We start from the raw sequence: 17637 nt of genomic DNA on the forward strand, positions 1-17637 counted from the left end.
GTGCTATTTTCTCATCTGTAAAAATGAGAGAGTAGGAAATGACGAGGGGAGTGGTTTCAGAAAATCGTGGCAAGATCTATATGAACTGATGCAGAGTGAGGTAAGAAGAACTGGGAGATCATTGTGCACAGTAACAGAAATGTTGTAATGATGATCAATTGCGAAAGGCTTTGCTACTCTGATCAATACAGTGATCCAAGACAGTTCCAAAGGACTCGTGATGAACAAAATGCTATGAACCTCCAGAGAGAGACCTGATGAACTTCAAATGCAAAATCACTTTATTTTTCTTGCTTTTTAAAAAAAATATGGCTAATATATAAAAATATGTTTTGCATGATTTCACATGTATAATTGACTTCATAATGCTTGCCTTCTCAGTGAGTGGGGGAGGTTAGGAGAGGAAGAAAATTTGGAGCTTGAAATTTGAAAAGAAAAGAATGTTAAAAATAAATAAATAACAAATTTGAAATATATGTGTATATGTATATATATATATATATATATATTTTAAAATAAAATGAAGGGAAAAAACTAAAGAGTTGCACTAGATGACCTCTACGGTCATCCCTTTCAATTCTAAATCTGTGTTAAATAATAACAAAAATAATAACAATAGCATTTGTATAACATTTTAAGATTTGCAAGATACTTTACAAATATTATCTCATTTCATTCTAACAACCAACCTATAAGATAGATGTTATTATTACTATCATTTTATAGATAAGAAAACTGAGGCAGACTTAAGTGACTTGCTTAGGATCACATAGCTAGAGTCTGCAGTTGGATTTGAACTCAGCTCTTCTTGAGTTAGATATGTGGGGTGAGTTTGTGGATGTGAGTCTGGATACGTTGGAAGATGGTGGTGCCTTCCCAATTCTAGGTCCAGCAGGCTGTGACACCTACCTGTCTATTTAACCTCAAGGCTAACATTTAGTATAAATGTCATAAGACATCTTGGCCAAATTACAGGTTTGAACCCGAGAAAGCCCAGACTCAGGTAAGAAGCAGAGAGATGTGGAGAGAATTATGTTCTTGTTACTTGCTTATGCTAGGAAAGAGAGGAAAACTGTGGAGGATCCAAGTATGTCACTGTTTTTAAATAGAGAAGCAGCTTTAAAGTTTAGAAGATCAGATGATGTGGATTTGAGTCTCAGAGTCGATACTTATTAGTTACTTCATCCTGGGAAAATTACTTCCCTTCTCTGTACCTAAGACTCCTCATCTATAAACTGAGTATTTTTGAATTACCTCCATCCCAGAGTCTTTGTGAAGAAACTCCTTTGCTTATGTAAAAGCACACTACTAATGGGAATTGTTATTATTACAAGCAAGAACAATATTTTATATAGCTCTATATCCCAGATGCTACCTATTCCATGCTAGGTGCTCTGTCTATCTTGAATGAATGGATGAGTTGAATTACAGATAGAAATGGAAAACAGACATGCACCAACAAACCCAAGCTGTTATGTGTTTCAGTGGTCAGATGGTACATCTGTCTGGAGCTGGTAGTGTAAGTGTCTAGACAAGGAAATAGAACCTGAGATGCCAGGGACAATACTGAGAGGTGCCTGAGACACATACCACGTCTCAGTATACGTACCTTTCCCCACTTTTCCTGTCTTCTCCTCCTCTTTCCTCATAGTGCCTGGCACATTGTAGGCACTATGTAAATGCTTATTCCCTTCTCCTCCTCCTCCTCATTTCATAGCTTGGTTTTCCCCCTCTTATATCTGCCAGTGGACATGAGTTCCACAAGTGGAGGGTCTGTGTCAATTTTGCCTCTGCTAGCTTCATGCCCAGCACAGTTCCTTACACACATAGTAAGTGCTTTGTAAGGTGTTTCTTGGATAGAATTACTTGGTCTTATTCATGACCCAAGAAGTTGTTGGGGGTATAAATGAAATCTTGGCATAGTAGAGAGAAGTGCCTAGCAGAGTAAAGAGAAGACTTGAACTGGTGTCAAAAGGTCTGGGTTTGATAGAGTTCCCACTCTGCCATTTATTAACTATGCAACCTTTGGCAATGTTCATCTCTCCATGGCTGTCAGTTCCCTAAATTTAAACAATTTCACAACTCACGGAGCTATTGTAAGTAGTCACTAAAGATCTCATCTCAAGGATGACCTTCCCCACAGAGATCCCAGACCTTGAACTTCACCATGGCAGCTATTCTGTTATACTACTTTCTCCAAAAGGAAGGGGTCATCTGTGAGAATACCCAAGCCATGGATAAAACTGTCAGAACAAGACCAAGCTCTGATCCCCAGAATGTTATCCTAGAGACATCAAGTTGAAAACAAACCCCAAATGACTAGCCTTTCAATTTTCCATTTAGTCCATCCAACTATATTATTTTTGATCCTTCTATCCCTTATACAAGGAAGAATCTACATGTATTTGCAGGTGTTTGGATCGTACTTACTCACTATCATCCTTATAAACTCTCTTGATGCACTAGGATCCTTAGAGGAATCTAGAATTTGGGGATGGATATACTGAGAATTCTGATGCTGGAATTGTGAGAATGGTTTGGCCAACCTACAGCAAGTGACTTAGCCATTCACTTGACAGATATGCACTCTGCATATATCATAATTGTAAAATGCTAGCACATCTACACACACAGAGACCCCCTACCCACCCTGCCCATATACCCTGGTCCTTGTCATATAAATTGTATCACCCTCATTTTCCCATGTGGCATGTGTCTTCCCTGTCTGGGCATCTTCATTTGCCTATTGAACATCTTAAATTCAACATACCCAGTGCTGAACTCATTGCCGTTCCCCCAAACCCTTCTCCTCTTCCTAACTTCCCTATTTCCATTGAGGGCTCCTCTATTCTTCCAGTCAGTCAGGTTCTCAACCTAGGTGTCATCCTTGACTCTTCAGTCTCACCCCCACATCCAATCTGTGGCCAAACCCAGAAATTTCTACCTTTGAAATATTTCTCCTGTGTGCCCCTCCCTCTCCTCCCATACTGCGTGATGCAAACCCTCCTGTAATAGCTCTATGGTTGGTCTCCTTATTACAAGTTTCTCCTCCTTCTAGTCTATTCTCTCCTCAGCTGTCAAATTGATCTTCCTAAAGTAAAGTTCTGACCACGTCAAGCCCCCTAGTCAATAAACTTCGGTGGTTCTCTGTCACCTCTGGGGCCAAATATAAAACCATCTACTTGACATTCAAAGCCCTTTATAACCTCCCCCGACCCCTACCTACTTCCTTTCTTCTTATACCTTATTCACCCACACATATTCTTTGATCCAGTGACACTGGCCTTCTAAATGTTTCTTGAATAAAACACTCTGTCTCCTGGTTGTGGCTGTTTTTCCAATGGCTGTCCTCCAGACTCATAGTCCTGTCTCTCATCATTTCTGCCTCCTGGCTTCTTGATTTCCCTTAAGTCTCAGATCAAACATCACCTTCTACAAGAAGCCTTTCCCACACCCCCTTCATGTTGGTCCTTCTCTCTGTTGGTTATTAGCCTATATACACCTTCTATGCACATAGCTGTTTGCATGCAGCTTCCCCCAGGAGACTGTGAACTCCTTGAGAGCAGTGACTATCTTTTGTCTTTCTTTCCCCCAAGCACATACTAAGCACTTAATACATACTTACTAGCTGTCTTAATCAGGATTTTTATTTTCATTTGTTTGGATGTTTATTGATTACTTGATTTATTGATTTACTTTGATCTCTAAACCTTTTCCTAAAAGACAGGCTTTCTCTCAGGTCTTCTGACCATGAAGGAGTTAAAATAAAGTCTACCCCACCTTAGCTTCTATTTCCCTTAGTAAGGAGCCCACAAGGTGGCCAATTGTCAAGAAAAGGCTCTGTCTGGGGCAGGTTATGTGGCCTTCTAGTTTCCAATAAACTTGCTAATTAATTGCTTGCAGACATGAGCAGAAATAAACTTTTGCTGCTGCACAGTACCCCGAGGTGATGTGAAATTCAGCATTCTAGCAAGGGAGCTTTGAATCACACTTTCCTTGCTTGTTTTTCTTTTTTCCACATGCCTCCTTAGTTCCACTCTATTGACTTTCTGGAAACAGAAGAAATATTCCAAAAGGGCAGCATAGTGGTCTGGAGCTCAACCTTTTCCCATTCATGACAAACCCATGAACTCACTAGTTGTATACCTTGGGCTTAGGTGGAACACTTAGGGGAATAGAGTGGACTCTCTCCATTTGTGTGCTGTCTTTCCTTTCTTTTTTCCTCCATACCTATTTAACCACTGGTCTGTTCATCTGTTCATCTATATCTGCATGCTCAGCCTTATCCAGGCTCCCAGAATCCCAGAAAGCTGGAAGAGAGACCTTAGAGGTCAGCCAGTCTAACTCATCTCTGAGTATAAATTCCCACTACAATATCCTTTGAATAATTAGAATTGAGGTTCTTCACCCTTTGAAGGTTATGGAGCCCTTTGGCAGTCTGCTGAAGCCTATGGATCCCTTCTCTCAATCATGTTTTTAAATGCATAAAATAAAATACATAGAATAACAAAGGAAATCAGTTATAATGAAATATAGTTCTCTCATATATATGTATATATACATATATATGTATACATGTATATTAAAATCCATGAATCCTGAGTCGAAAGCCCTGAGTTAGGAGGATGAGCAGAATCTAATAAAACGAAAATTTATAGAGACAAGTGTAAAGTCTAGCACTTGAGTTTATAACAAAAATAAAACCCACTCTTGCCATGGAGTGGAACTATCCTGACTGGTGAATGACTGAGTAAAATTCATTTAGGCCATAGTTTCTAGCCCCCCTCTTTCTGACCATACTATCTGTTTTATTTAGTTGTCTACTACAGGCATCTGCAACTTCCCCAATGCACTTTCCCTGACTCCTACCACTTTCCACCTCTTACTCTAGAAACAGTAATCAAAGTAGTTCTACCATAAGCTCTGAAAAGGATATGAGTCCTCTGTCTTTTGGCTTTTTTCACCATCCCTGTGATTCCCCAGCTCCAAACTCTCATCCCTGACTACCTCTCCTTATCTGTGTTGTCTCCTCTTATTAGAATGTAACTCTTTAAAGTTACTTTGTGTTGGTTTCTACAGTGCCTGATATATAGTAGGCACTCAATAAATTTGTTTTCATGCATTTACTACCTCCTGATTTCACTTTTGTACCACTTAGATTGTTGAGATTTTTTTTCCCATACCAAGTCCAAATCCCTCTTACTACTGTTCCTAGTCTTGATCTCCACAGGCAAGCAGAATAGTTGATCTCTCTTCAAATACTTGCTGGCCCTGTCCTCTTCAAATCGTCTCTTCCTTTGGCTGAATATCTCATGTTCTTTCAAATACTCCAGAAATGATATGGTTTTAAGTGCCATCTCCATCCTCTTCTCTCTCCTCCTGTTTTTCAGTATACCTACCAAAATGTGTGCCCAGAACAAATAATATTACAAATGTGGTCTGATAAGGACAAAATGCAGCAGGACTGTGACCTTGTTTTTTCTAGATGCTATTCTTCTATTAATTCAGCCTAACATCACATTACCTTTTTATTCAGTTGCCATGTTGCATTATATAATTCAAACAACATTATTATATTCAAGGCATCTTGCAGTTCATAAAAAAACCAAGAGGTTTTCTTTTCCTTTCTTTTTCTTTCTTACACCAACCACTTTCTTGCTTGGTCTTCTCTTTTCTATACTTGTGCTGTTTATTTTTTGAACCTAAATGGAGGACTTGACATTTATCCATATTAAACATTCTCTCATTAACCTCTACCCATTACTCCAAACTGATGAGATCTTTTGAGATCCAGATTCTATCATCCAGCATATCAGTTTCAACTTCATGTTATTCTTAGATTTAATAAGCATTTCAAACTATGCCTTTATGCAAATGTCTGGGGAAAATGTCTAACAGAGCAGAGCCAAGGATATGTGTGGTGTACAACAGTGGAAACCTCCCTCTAGGTCAACACTGATTCATTAATTGGTTCAAATCATTCAACCATAGTAATACCACTGGTACAGTATCTATAAATTAATGTAATTTTTTCCTCTCTTGACTTAGATATAAGGATCCCAAATGAGCAAAGATATTGCTTCTTCATTTGAAAACCAGCCTTATTCTTTAAGGGGATCCCCTTACATAGAAGATTATAGACTTTAGAACCTTAGAGAAAAGACTTCATTTTGCAAAAAAGAAACTGAAGTCTGGAAACTTAGGTGACTTACCCAGTGGCAGAGATAGTAAGTAGCAAGGCCAGGATTTGAACTCAGGTTTTTTTCTGAGTCCTATGTCCAATGAGTTTGATGTGGGAGGAGCTATTCCAGAAGAAGGGAGTTAAGACTCAATCTGAGTCTGTTCTCAGGGTCTATAAATAGTAACAGCTTTGGGAAATTTGGTGTGAGTTGTTTAGGGGTGAGCCAGGTAGATAAAAAGAGAAACAGGTAAGTAGATGGTTAGGTTCAAGCCTGAGACCTGCAGGTACATCCAGGTCACTGTGTTTCTCAGGCTCTGGTTTCTCTTCCTTTTCCTGGCTACCAGCATTAATAGCATCAGCTCCTACAGGAGAAGGGGGTACCAATGAGGACCAGGCATACGGGAAGCAGGACCTAGATTCCTTTCCTGGAACTCTGGTAGATACCTTGAGACTGGCTGCTAGAGTTTGGGGCTACAAAATTAGGGATTGGAGAGACCAGAATGGAGGTAAAGGGTTGGAGAGGGAAGGCTATAGGCCAGAACCAAAGGGAATTTCTGGAGCTGTGGAAAATGGAGAGCCCCAACACTATTTGTAACTAAGTATCCAGCTTGACTCTAATCCCTTCCATTGCCTTCTTCAAGAGAACTTGCTTTACTTTTATCCTGTAAAGAACCAAAGGAAATGAAAGCTGAACAGGTATTGAGAAGGGGCTGTGGTGAGGGTCACTGTTCTGGATGTTCTTGGGCTTTCAGACCTGTGGAAGATGTGGGGGTTGATCAGAGGCTTTGTTATAAAGCTTTCTCTTCCCCACGAAAATTAAAACTGTACTCATCAAGTGCCGTGACTTCGAGATCCTAGGTAATGTCACTGTGACCCAGTGGATGGTGAGCTAGACCAGGTATGGAGACACCTGAGGTCATAGTCATAGGACCACATGTTAGGAGTTTATAGGGATCTGGGGGACTGTCTAATCTAATCCCCTCATTTTATAGATGAAAAAACTGAGGCCCAGGAAGTTTAAATAATTTACCTAAGACCAGTGAGTGTCTAAAGTGGGTCTGAATCCACATCCTCCTGACTCCAGGGCCAGTGCTCACTCCTCTACCAAGATGCCCCATCTCAATGCCACTGAGACCATCTTCATTGACTTTGGGTAAATTTGGTCTTCTCTCTTCCCTTCAATGTTGATCAGTGCTTAATCTGGAAGTTTTCATTGGTCTAAAGTAGAAAGGGACCTTAGACACCACCTGGTCCAACCCTCCTTTTAAAGATGAGGGAACTGAGATCTAGGAAAGTTAATAACTTGCCCAGAATAATTCAGGTACTGTCAGAGGGAGGATTCAAACCCAAGTATAGGGTTTGAATCTAGTAGAGAATGTCACAGCTAGAAGGAAGCTTAGAGAGAATCAAATCTGATGCCCTCATTTTTTGTTATTAAATACTTAATGTTTTTACAATTACATATAAAAATTTTAATTCATTTTTTAAAAAAATGTTGAATTCCAAATTCTTTCCCTCCTTCCCTCCACCCCCCAACGTTGAAAAGGCAAGCAATTTGATGTAGATTATACAAATGTAGTCATGCAAAACATATTTCCATGTTAATCATGTTGTGAAAGAAAACAAAAAAACCCAAGAAAAATAAAGAAAGTTTTAAAAAGTGTGCTTTGATCTGCATTCATACTCCATCAATTCTTTCTCTGGGTGTGGACAGCATTTTTTCGTTATGAATCCTTTGCAATTGCCTTGGATCATTGTATTGCTAAGAATAGCTAAGTCATTCACAGTTGATCCTTGTACATTATAGCTGGTACTCCTGGTCACAGTGTTCTCCTGGTTCTGCTCATTTCGATTTGTATCAGTTCATATATGTCTTTCCAGGTTTATCTGAAGTCTACCTGCTCATCATTTCTTATAACACAATAATATTCCATCACAGTCACATGCCACAACTTGTTCGGTCATTCTCCAGTTGGTGGGCACCCCCTCAATTTCCGGTTCTTTGCCATCCCAAAAAGAGCTGCTATAAATTTAATTTGGTCTATAGTTTTCTTTCTCTGTTTTTGCTCTCCCTGGTTTAGGTATCAGCGCTATATTTGTGTCATAAAAGGAATTTAGTAGGACTCCTTTCCCTATTTGTCCAATTAATTTATATAGTATTAGAATCAGTTGTTCTTCAGATGTTTGGTAAAATTCATTTGTGAATACATCTGATGACTTTTTGGTAGAGGGTTAATTGATGTTTTGCTCAATTTCTTTTTCTAAGACAAGGTTAAGTATTCTGTTCTGATCTCCTCATTTTACAGATGAAGTAACTGAAGTACAGAGAGGTTATAAGACTTGCTTAATGTCACACAGCTATTTCAAGGCACAGCCAGAACCAGAATCCCTTGTCTTGACATCCAGCACAGTGTTCTATTGCAGTTAGATGATTGTAGTGATTGTCAAATTGAAGATGTTTATCCAGCATCCATGTGCACCTAGGGGACCAAAGCTTGTCCAGAAGAAGCTATGACAATCTATTAAATACTGGGATCCTTCTTGGAATGATTCTGGCATGAGTAGTGATGGGGAATCACATGGCATTTCAATTCAACACACATGTGTAACATCTGGGGCATCTGAGTGGTACAGTGGATAGAATACTGAACCTGGAGTCAGTTCAAATCCTGCCTCAAACACTTACTAGCTATGTGACCCTGGGCAAATCACTTGACCTCTATCTACCTCAGTTTCCTCAACTGTAAAATGGGGATAATCATAGCACCTGCTTTCCAGAGTTGTTGTGAGGCTCAAACGAGATAATATCTATAAAGCACGTACTACAGCATCGGACACATAGTGAGCGCTATATAAATATGAGCTAGCATCATCCTTATCGTTAAAAGCAAACAGCTTCTTCCCTAACAAAGTGTACTTTCTATTGGGAAGAGAAAACATGTATAAAGACAAATATAGGATAGGTGGCACAGCGGATAGAGTGCTGAGTATGGAGTCAGGAAGAATTAAACTCAAATCTGACCTCAACGCTTATTAGCTGCGTGTCCCTGGGCAAGTCACTTAACCTTGTTTGCCTCAGTTTATTCATCTGTAAAATGAGCTAGAGAAGGAAATGACAAACTTGTCCAGTACCTTTGCCAAGAATATTCCAAATGGAGTCACGAGGGGTCGGACAGGACTGAAATGACTGAAGAACAGTAAGCATATACAAAATAACACAAAGTAATTTGAATGTCAGAGAGGACTATGCAATGCCCAGGCAGTGTCAGTGGCATCATTCCAGAACTGGCCACGTCTCTATAATACCACACCTGTCATTCTCCTGTCCAGCGGCAGTAATGACTGTGGTAGTGGAATGATGTGTCTCCTGGGTGCCTGACTCATCCTTCTCTTTGCTCTGCCTAGGTACCAGGCTACCGGCAAGAGCGTGTGGAGAAGGGCCTGAAGCTCTTTGCCCAGCTCATCAACAACAAGGTGTTTCTACTGTCCTTCATCCGCACCCTGGAGTCCCAGAGGAGCTTCTCGATGCGGGACCGGGGCAACGTGGCCTCGCTCATCATGACAGTCCTGCAGAGCAAGCTCGAGTATGCTACAGACGTGCTCAAGCAGCTACTGGCTGATCTCATCGACAAGAACCTGGAGAGCAAAAATCACCCCAAATTATTACTCAGAAGGTGAAGGGTGCGGGGAGGGAAATAACCAAGAGGGCTTGGGGGGAGGGAGGGCTGCTGCCTCAATCTAGACCCCACAAAACCTTCTGGGGTCACTTAGCCTTTTAGCTGCCTAAGAGCAGTAGGCTGGAATGGATAACGGCAGGGCTCATTTCGCACGTCTCCACTCTGACAGTGTGTGACTCCTTGTCTCATTCTTAAGCATGTTTATGGAGAAAGCTCTAGTCTTGGAAACAGAAGACCTGAATTCAAGGCCAAGGTCCCATGTTACTAGTTTAGTACCTGTACCTGTGTGACCCTGGACAAGTGATTTCCTGAGCCTCGGTTTTCTCATCTCTAAAATAGAGATGACTGATACCTACAAAGAAAGCACTTTGGAAATCTTAAAGTATGCTATGAATAGAGTATTCTTTCCTCCCTTTTTCTTTTGTCCATCTCTTTTTCATTTCATTTATGTCCCCTCTGGCTATCCTCTGACACCATTGAGCATTTCCTCCCAAATCCTTCTTTTTGTAGAACCTTGATATTTTAGATCCTCAGAGGATCTTCTCTGGTTACCTTTAATCAAGAATACGTGTTTTTGTTTTGTTTTGTTTTGTTTTTGGAGGCAGGAAGGCAAGGCACATGGTGTTAAGTGACTTGCCCAGGGTCACACAGCTAGTACCTGTCAAGTGGCTGAGGCTGGATTGGAACTTAGGTCCTCCTGACTCCAGAGCTGGTGCTGGTGCAGTAAATACACTGCTTCACCTACCTGCCCCATAGTATACATCTTTTCAGAAAATCATGATTTAGAGCAGAAAGTGATCTTAGAGATTATTGTTGTTCATTTGTTTCAGTCATGTCCACCTCTTCATGACCACATTTAGTTTTTTAGGGGGGAAAGATACTGGAGTTGTTTGCCATTTCCTTCTCTAGCTCTTTTTTACGGATGATGAAACTGAGACAAAAAGGGTTAAGTGACTTGCCCAGTATCTGAGGTCGGATTTGAGATCCTCCTGAATCTAGACTTCGTGCTCTATCCATTGCACCATCTTGGTGCCTCACTTAAAGTTTATCTGGTGAAATTATTTCATCCTACAAATTAGGAAACTGAAGCCCAAAGAAAAATTAAGCCAAGCTCAAACAGCAAGTAAGTTGGAGGGTCAGGATTTAAGCTCACTTCCTTCAAGTCCAAACCTAGTGTTCTTCTTACTTAAGAATCTACGGTATTTTTAAACATTCTAGAGAAGGAGATGCCACACTAACCTCTGTCCAGAAATTCTGGTCTACATTGAATTTAAACCCTTTCCATTGCAACTTACTCAGCACACTTCTGCTCCCTGAGGGCAGGAACTGTCTCTTTTTCCATCTTTTTTTTTTTTTTTTAATTCAGCATATAACACAGATCCTTACACTAGTGGGTACATTAATAAATGTTTGTTGAATTGAATTATCCTGCACTTTACCATCTAGTTTGGAACTCCATGCATGAGCAAAAATAAAATTGCACAAGGAAATAGGTGAAACTTCTGCTAATTTCCTGTGGTTCGTACGTCATCTGAAATGAGCATAATTTGACCACTTGTCTTCCTTTGCCATGACACCAGGCACACTTGAAGACAGTGTTAAAATTTTCTCTTCAGCCTCCTCCTCTTCACGTCAAATCTTCTGTTTCTTTTGTTTCTACCCTGAATTAATTCCTACTTCAAATCAGCCAACAAGAAACTGTTAATCTCATACTTTGTAATAACAATAGCTAACATTTATATTATAAGACTTCAAAGTTGTCAAAGACCTTGGCATGTATCATTTCATTTGATTCCCCACAAACAAACCTGTGAGGTAGGTGCAGTTGTTATCCTTATTTTACAAATGAAGAAACCAAGGCACAGAGAGGTTAAGTGATTTGCTCCAGATGTCACCAAGCTAGTTTCTGAGGCAAGATTCAAACTCAGGTCTTCCTGATTCTAAATCCATCACTCTAGCTACCAGGCCACCTAGTTGCCTCTGACTTATTGGTTGGTCTATTTTATTAATGTCCTTGACTCTCTGCCCTTCTGTTAATGCCTCCCAGTTTCTTCTTGGCTGGGAATTCACTTCAAGATCTTGCTGCACTGGGCAAAACCTTTCATAAAATTAGGAAGCAGGCATGAATTGGGACAATCACACTAATTTGGGAGCAGAAACAGAGGAAAGAGTTTGCACAAGAGATTGTTTTGATTTCTGTTTTACTTTCACCAAATGGCCGCCCACTGCCATAATTCTAGGGTTGCCACTGCCGAGCCAAGCTCCCACTGTCAGTTTTCCCTTGTCGTCTCTCTCCGCATCTGTGTATCTCCCACTTTCACTGACAGCTCGCTTTCCTCCAACGCCTTTTCTGCTTCCGACTTTGCTGATGCTTGTTTTCCTTCTTTTTCCTGGCCCTGTCTTCAATCCCACTTTTTCTGATTCTTCCCTGCTTTTTTTTCTCCCATCTCTACTCCCAAATACCCTTTCTTGATTCTAGTATCTTGGCATTTTCTCTTGGCCAATGCCCCTTTAAAATGCCCATAGTCATATATGGCCCTTGTCACCTTAACCTAGTGCTTCCTGCGAGCATAGCTGAGTTCTGAGTTTTGTCCACCCCAAATGGAATCAATAAAAGTGGAGGCCTCTGGCATTTAGACATTCAGGAGGATGCACACCATACTTGGAGTCAGAGAACCTGTGTTCAAGTCCTGGTTTAGTAACTTTTCATCTGAGTGACCTTGGGCAAGTCACTTCACTTCTTCAGGCCTCAGTTTCCCTCTCTGTAAAACAAGAAAGCTAAATGCCTTGTAAGACTACTTCCACATCTACATCTATGGGCCTATGATCTTATAAGAATGAAACCAGTGTTGCACCTTTTGCTTTCGGGAGTCAGCACAAAAAAGTCAATTAGTTTAAGCCTAAAGTGTAAGAGATTTGGGTTAGGCTTAGAAGAGAATTTTCTGATCATGAAGATGTTTCAACCCTGACATAGATTTCTTAAGAGATGTTCTGGTTTAGCCATCTATGGAAGCCCATCAGTAATTCTTCTTGACCCAGGAATAGTTCAGGTTTGGCATTACCTTGGTAGGAAAGGGTAAATTAAATGATCTTTCAGTATCACTACAAGCCCTGGGAGTCTTTGAAGCGAGGTTATAACGGTTTTTAATGCCCAGTGTGGTTGGTCCAGCCATGTTGCTCTCTTTACCCCCATCCCAGCCAAAGGCTGAGCTGTTACTTCATGCTTTCCTTTATTCTGTCAAAAGGGCATAGGACAACTAGTAATGTCCCATCAGTCCCTCCCTCCAATTTTCATTCTTTTTCCTCCAAAAAGGAAAAGCCATACTATCCCTCATACTCCATCAATGTTCTGCTCTGGAACATCACAGTGCCTCAGTCCTGTGGAAAGAAGTTGGTCACACGGAGATGGGAGGTCTTGGAACTTGTACATGCATTAGAGTCACAGGGTTTGCATTAAGGCTGCAGAGCAGAGATGTCAAACATGCAGCCAGTTGGACATATGCAGAGTTGCAGCCCAAACATGACTAAAATATAATTGGAAAATATTTAACAAATCAAAAATACAATAAAGCATAGATAATATTATATTTTAAAGCTAAGCCAGTCAATATGCAGCCATCAGGAATCCTTATTTATGGATTAGTGACCCCCATTTCTATTTGAGTTTGACTCCCCTGGCAAATGGCCTCAGAGTCATAAGGGCCCAGATACCAATGCTACCTCTTTAATAATGTGTGACCCTGGACAAGTCCCTTGACTTCTTTGTCCCTCAGTTCCATCCTCTGCAAGGGGATAAAGGGAGGGGACAACTAGACTTCCTGTCTTCTGAGATCTCTCCCACTCTAAGTCTATGAACCTATGAAAGCCATGAAGCAGCCAGTTTCTTTCTCTGTGGTCCCAGTGAGACTAACTGAATGCCCTTTCCTCTTGTCTTGCTCTGACTTTTTCCCCGGGGCTGGGACATAGGACGGAGTCAGTGGCTGAGAAGATGCTAACCAACTGGTTCACTTTCCTTCTCTACAAGTTCCTGAAGGTAAGGGGGACAGGCATCCAGAGTATTTCATGGAAAACCCTAATGTTTCCTGCCTCCATTCTCTCTAATCACTGCCCCACTCACTCCAGCCCATCTCTATTTTCCAACTCCATGCCCACTAGGGCCCAGTTTTCACCAAGAAAGGCACAGACCTCCTCCTCACACAAGGGGCCTCTATCCCTGAAGACCCCAGAGAAGGAAGTCCTCAGAGGCTCATAGCCATGATTCTCAAAGAGTACTTCAAAACCTGCTAGTGTGCCCTGAGTTTAAGGCATACCCCAAATTATATGGAATCAGGGTCATAATGCCAAGTACATGAGTGATCCCTCAGTGCACTGATTCCGGGGGGAAAGTTTTATAACTTTTCTAAAGATAGAATACATAAGAGAAAAACAGAGAGACAGAAAAGAAAGAAAGAGGGAGGCAGAAAAACACAGTCATTCCCTCATGGTGGCTCTCATCCTTGGCAAGAAGTCCCTGAAAGGTCATGACTGTGAATCTTAGGTCCATACTCCCATTTTCAGCTAAGAGTAGCATTTCTAATGTTCTCCTTTCCTTCTTGTTCCTCCGCCTCCTTCTCTTCCCTTTCCAATCCCCTCTACTACTTCTCTCCCAAATCAGCCCTAACCTGGGGCTGATAAAGGCCACAAGCAGGCGCAAAGAGATAGCACATTGGCAGCAGATAAGCTCATGATGTGGCTGGGAGGTTGAGAACTACTTGACTGCCAATCATTAACACAAGTTGCACTACAGGGAAACATCTCTGGGATGAGGCACCCAGGAAAAGGGGTAGAGAGGGAACAAGGGAAGAGGAACAAGGAAGATGGAAGAGAGAACATTAAGGACATGGGTGGGAAAAGGGGGGCAGGGACAGTAATGAAGGTACAAGTAAGAACAGGTGAGGGTGAAAGGAGAGGGGATTACAAGAGCAAAGGAATGGCAATGGGAGCAGGAAAAAGAGAGAGAATTCCAGGAGCAACATCCTTTTAACTGGAGGTGGGGAATCTGGCACAGCTAGCAGACACAGGATTCTGGGGCATGCATTCATTGCCTGAGGTGCGTGCAGCACCTCCCATCACCACAGCCATCCTCTCTTCCGCAGGAATGTGCCGGGGAACCTCTCTTCTCCTTATTCTGTGCCATCAAGCAGCAGATGGAGAAGGGTCCCATTGATGCCATCACTGGGGAAGCCCGATACTCCTTGAGTGAGGACAAACTCATTAGACAGCAGATTGACTACAAGACCCTGGTGAGTGTCTGTGGGAAGCTTCCCTAACCCCAGACTACCTGATGATTGTCTTCATTTGGTGCTGCTAGAAAAAGTGCAGGTTGGGTCAAGCAGGGACATAGCCAAAGGAATGGCATATTTAGAGCTGTAAGTGACCTTAGAGATTATCTGTTAATTTACAGATGAGGAAACTGAGACCCAAAGACCTAAAATGACTTCCAAGGCTATGTTAAATATTAAAATGTAGAGCTAGAATTTGAATCCAGACCCAAGGGGCAAATTACAGATGAAGAAATCAGGGAAGCACCTAGGAAAAAGCCCAGCATATTCCCAGACCCACTGACTCTTTAAAGAGGAGATTCACAGTAGTATCTCCCTGAAGGTAATCTCTGAGGTCTTGAGGTTGAAAGGTGCTCAGTGGTTATGAAATCCAACTTCCTTATTTTATAGATGAGGAACTGAGGTCAAGGGAAGTAAAATGAATTGACCAGGGTGATGCAACTATCAGGTATTTGAGGTTTTCTTGCAGGACTGCAAATGCAGTCATCTGTCCAGTCCATCGTAGGTTGGGGGAGTGGGCACAGTGTAAGAAGGGTGTCATAAAAGGGAAGTCACTAAGACAAGAACATGTGATTTTCAGTCTTATGTTTCTGCCCAGAAGTCCCACATGTCAGACACAAAAGTGAGTAGGGTGACAGACACGTGAAGTGCTTTCTCTGCCTCTGTGAGTGTGTGTGTGTGTGTGTGTGTGTGTGTATGTGTGTGTCTCCCTCTCCTTTTGGGGTCATTATCCCAGTCATACACACCTAGGATATTTCTGCAGAAAGATCTCCTGTTCCTACCTACTCATAGCACAGACCAGCTCATCACCATTTCTGTACATGGGGAGAAGAAGGAGGAAGAGCTAAAAAAGAAGAAAGAGGCTAAATAAAGAAGTGAGGGAGAAATAACCCTTAGAAGAAGGAGAGAGAGAGAAAGAGTTAAATGAAAATAACAGGGAAATGAGGAAAAACAGAAGGCAGAGGTTTAACCTCACAGACACCCCTCCCACCTCACCCCTATTTAGGGTTCATTACAATACTCTGATTCTCAGGTCATCCTGCCAACCAGTCCCCAAAGTGTAAGCTCACAGTCCCAAGGTGGGCTGGGGAGACAGTAACAGCTAGCCCTAAACAAAGCCCCTCTCTTCTCGATGGGAATGATTTGATGCTAATCAGCTTTTCCCACCCCCATCTTCAGAGAGCCCCATGAATTCCGATAGGCATCTTAACAGATTTACAGGGATTGGCTTGGCTGGTGAGGATTCAAAGCAGCAGCATGTGAATAAGGCCACTGCTTCCTCACAGTCACTGTCTGCTAAAGAAGAGACTTTTGAAGCTCCTATTTAAAAAGGGGAGGGGGAAACTTTCTAAAAATAGAGGCCTGAATAGATTTCTTAATGAGACAGAAGTACTGTTCAAGTGTGTCTCCTGTCTGTTCTCTGTCTCTGTCTCTGTCTGTCTGTCTGTCTGTCTGTCTCTCTCTCTCTCTCTCTCTCCCACCCCCATCAAATCAATGAAATTAGTTATGTTAATGTTTTGTTCCTAAATGGTGATGCATTTCATTTCTGGAGAAATATCATTGTTAACCTATCAAATCCAACGTCAGACTCTGTCATATACAAAGGACATGAAAAATCTGAGTATGTCAGGGGAGCCATTGAAGAAACAGTCATAGGAGCAGATATTTGGACCAGATGGAACCTAGAAGTCATACAGTTCAGCCCCTCAATTTCTACAGATGAGAAAACTAAGATCCATGAGACTCACCCAAGTTAAGTGAAAGTGGCAAAAGCCACTAGATTTTGACTTCAAATTCAGCTTTTTTTAAGATGGAACCATGAAGAAGGGTGACTTTAATTGAAATAGAGAGCTCTAGAAGGACAATTGAAATTGGTGGAAGGCTGTTACAGCATATTAAGTGTGGGATGCACCTCCGTCTCCAGCAAAGAGAGAGAAAATGTCCTTAGATGGCATCAGGAACGATTTAGGAAAACCCTTCAGAGTGATAGCAGGAGAATCTGGAAGTCACTGGTAGTTAATCAGGTAGCCTGAGATGATTTGAAGATAGACCTGCCCAAGACGTAAGGCAAGACCATACAAGAAGGAGAACACAAGTCACACACATCTATCAGCTTCATTACTAAATATTTGCTGGCTGAATGGATAGATCTTCAGCTGAAGCAAAGAAATAAATTAGAAAAGTCCTTCTAGTCCCACAATTTCAAGGATTTTATAAGTTAGCGATCTTCTATAGTCCCTGATGAACTGTTTTTAGGGAGAGATGCCTCTCCACTGGGCACTAAAACAGGACTATTATTGACTTCGATGCAGTCAAGAGCACTGTCTTTCTGACTGAGCAGATGGGTTGCTTAACATCTCTCTGGGATAGTAGGCCTTCAGGAATTCCCATTGTGCTATCTCAAGCCAAGGCATAGTTTCAATGTGGCTCTATATAGGGCAGAAGAGAGGCTAGACTT

At 41.5% G+C, this 17637-nt stretch overlaps 1 protein-coding gene across 1 annotated transcript in view; it reads left to right on the plus strand.

Moving 5' to 3' along the window:
• The window catches only part of PLXNA4 (plexin A4), a 564470-nt gene that overhangs the window by 492679 nt on the left and 54154 nt on the right, over positions 1–17637 (plus strand). Inside the window, exons 21-23 of the mRNA XM_072652713.1 lie at positions 9587–9855; positions 13825–13891; positions 14994–15140. Coding sequence (XP_072508814.1) covers positions 9587–9855; positions 13825–13891; positions 14994–15140 — 483 coding nt within the window. The remainder of the gene's footprint in view (positions 1–9586; positions 9856–13824; positions 13892–14993; positions 15141–17637) is intronic.

The sequence above is a fragment of the Notamacropus eugenii genome, chromosome 3 (genome assembly GCF_028372415.1).
Source record: "Notamacropus eugenii isolate mMacEug1 chromosome 3, mMacEug1.pri_v2, whole genome shotgun sequence".
NCBI classification, from domain to species: Eukaryota; Metazoa; Chordata; class Mammalia; order Diprotodontia; family Macropodidae; genus Notamacropus; species Notamacropus eugenii.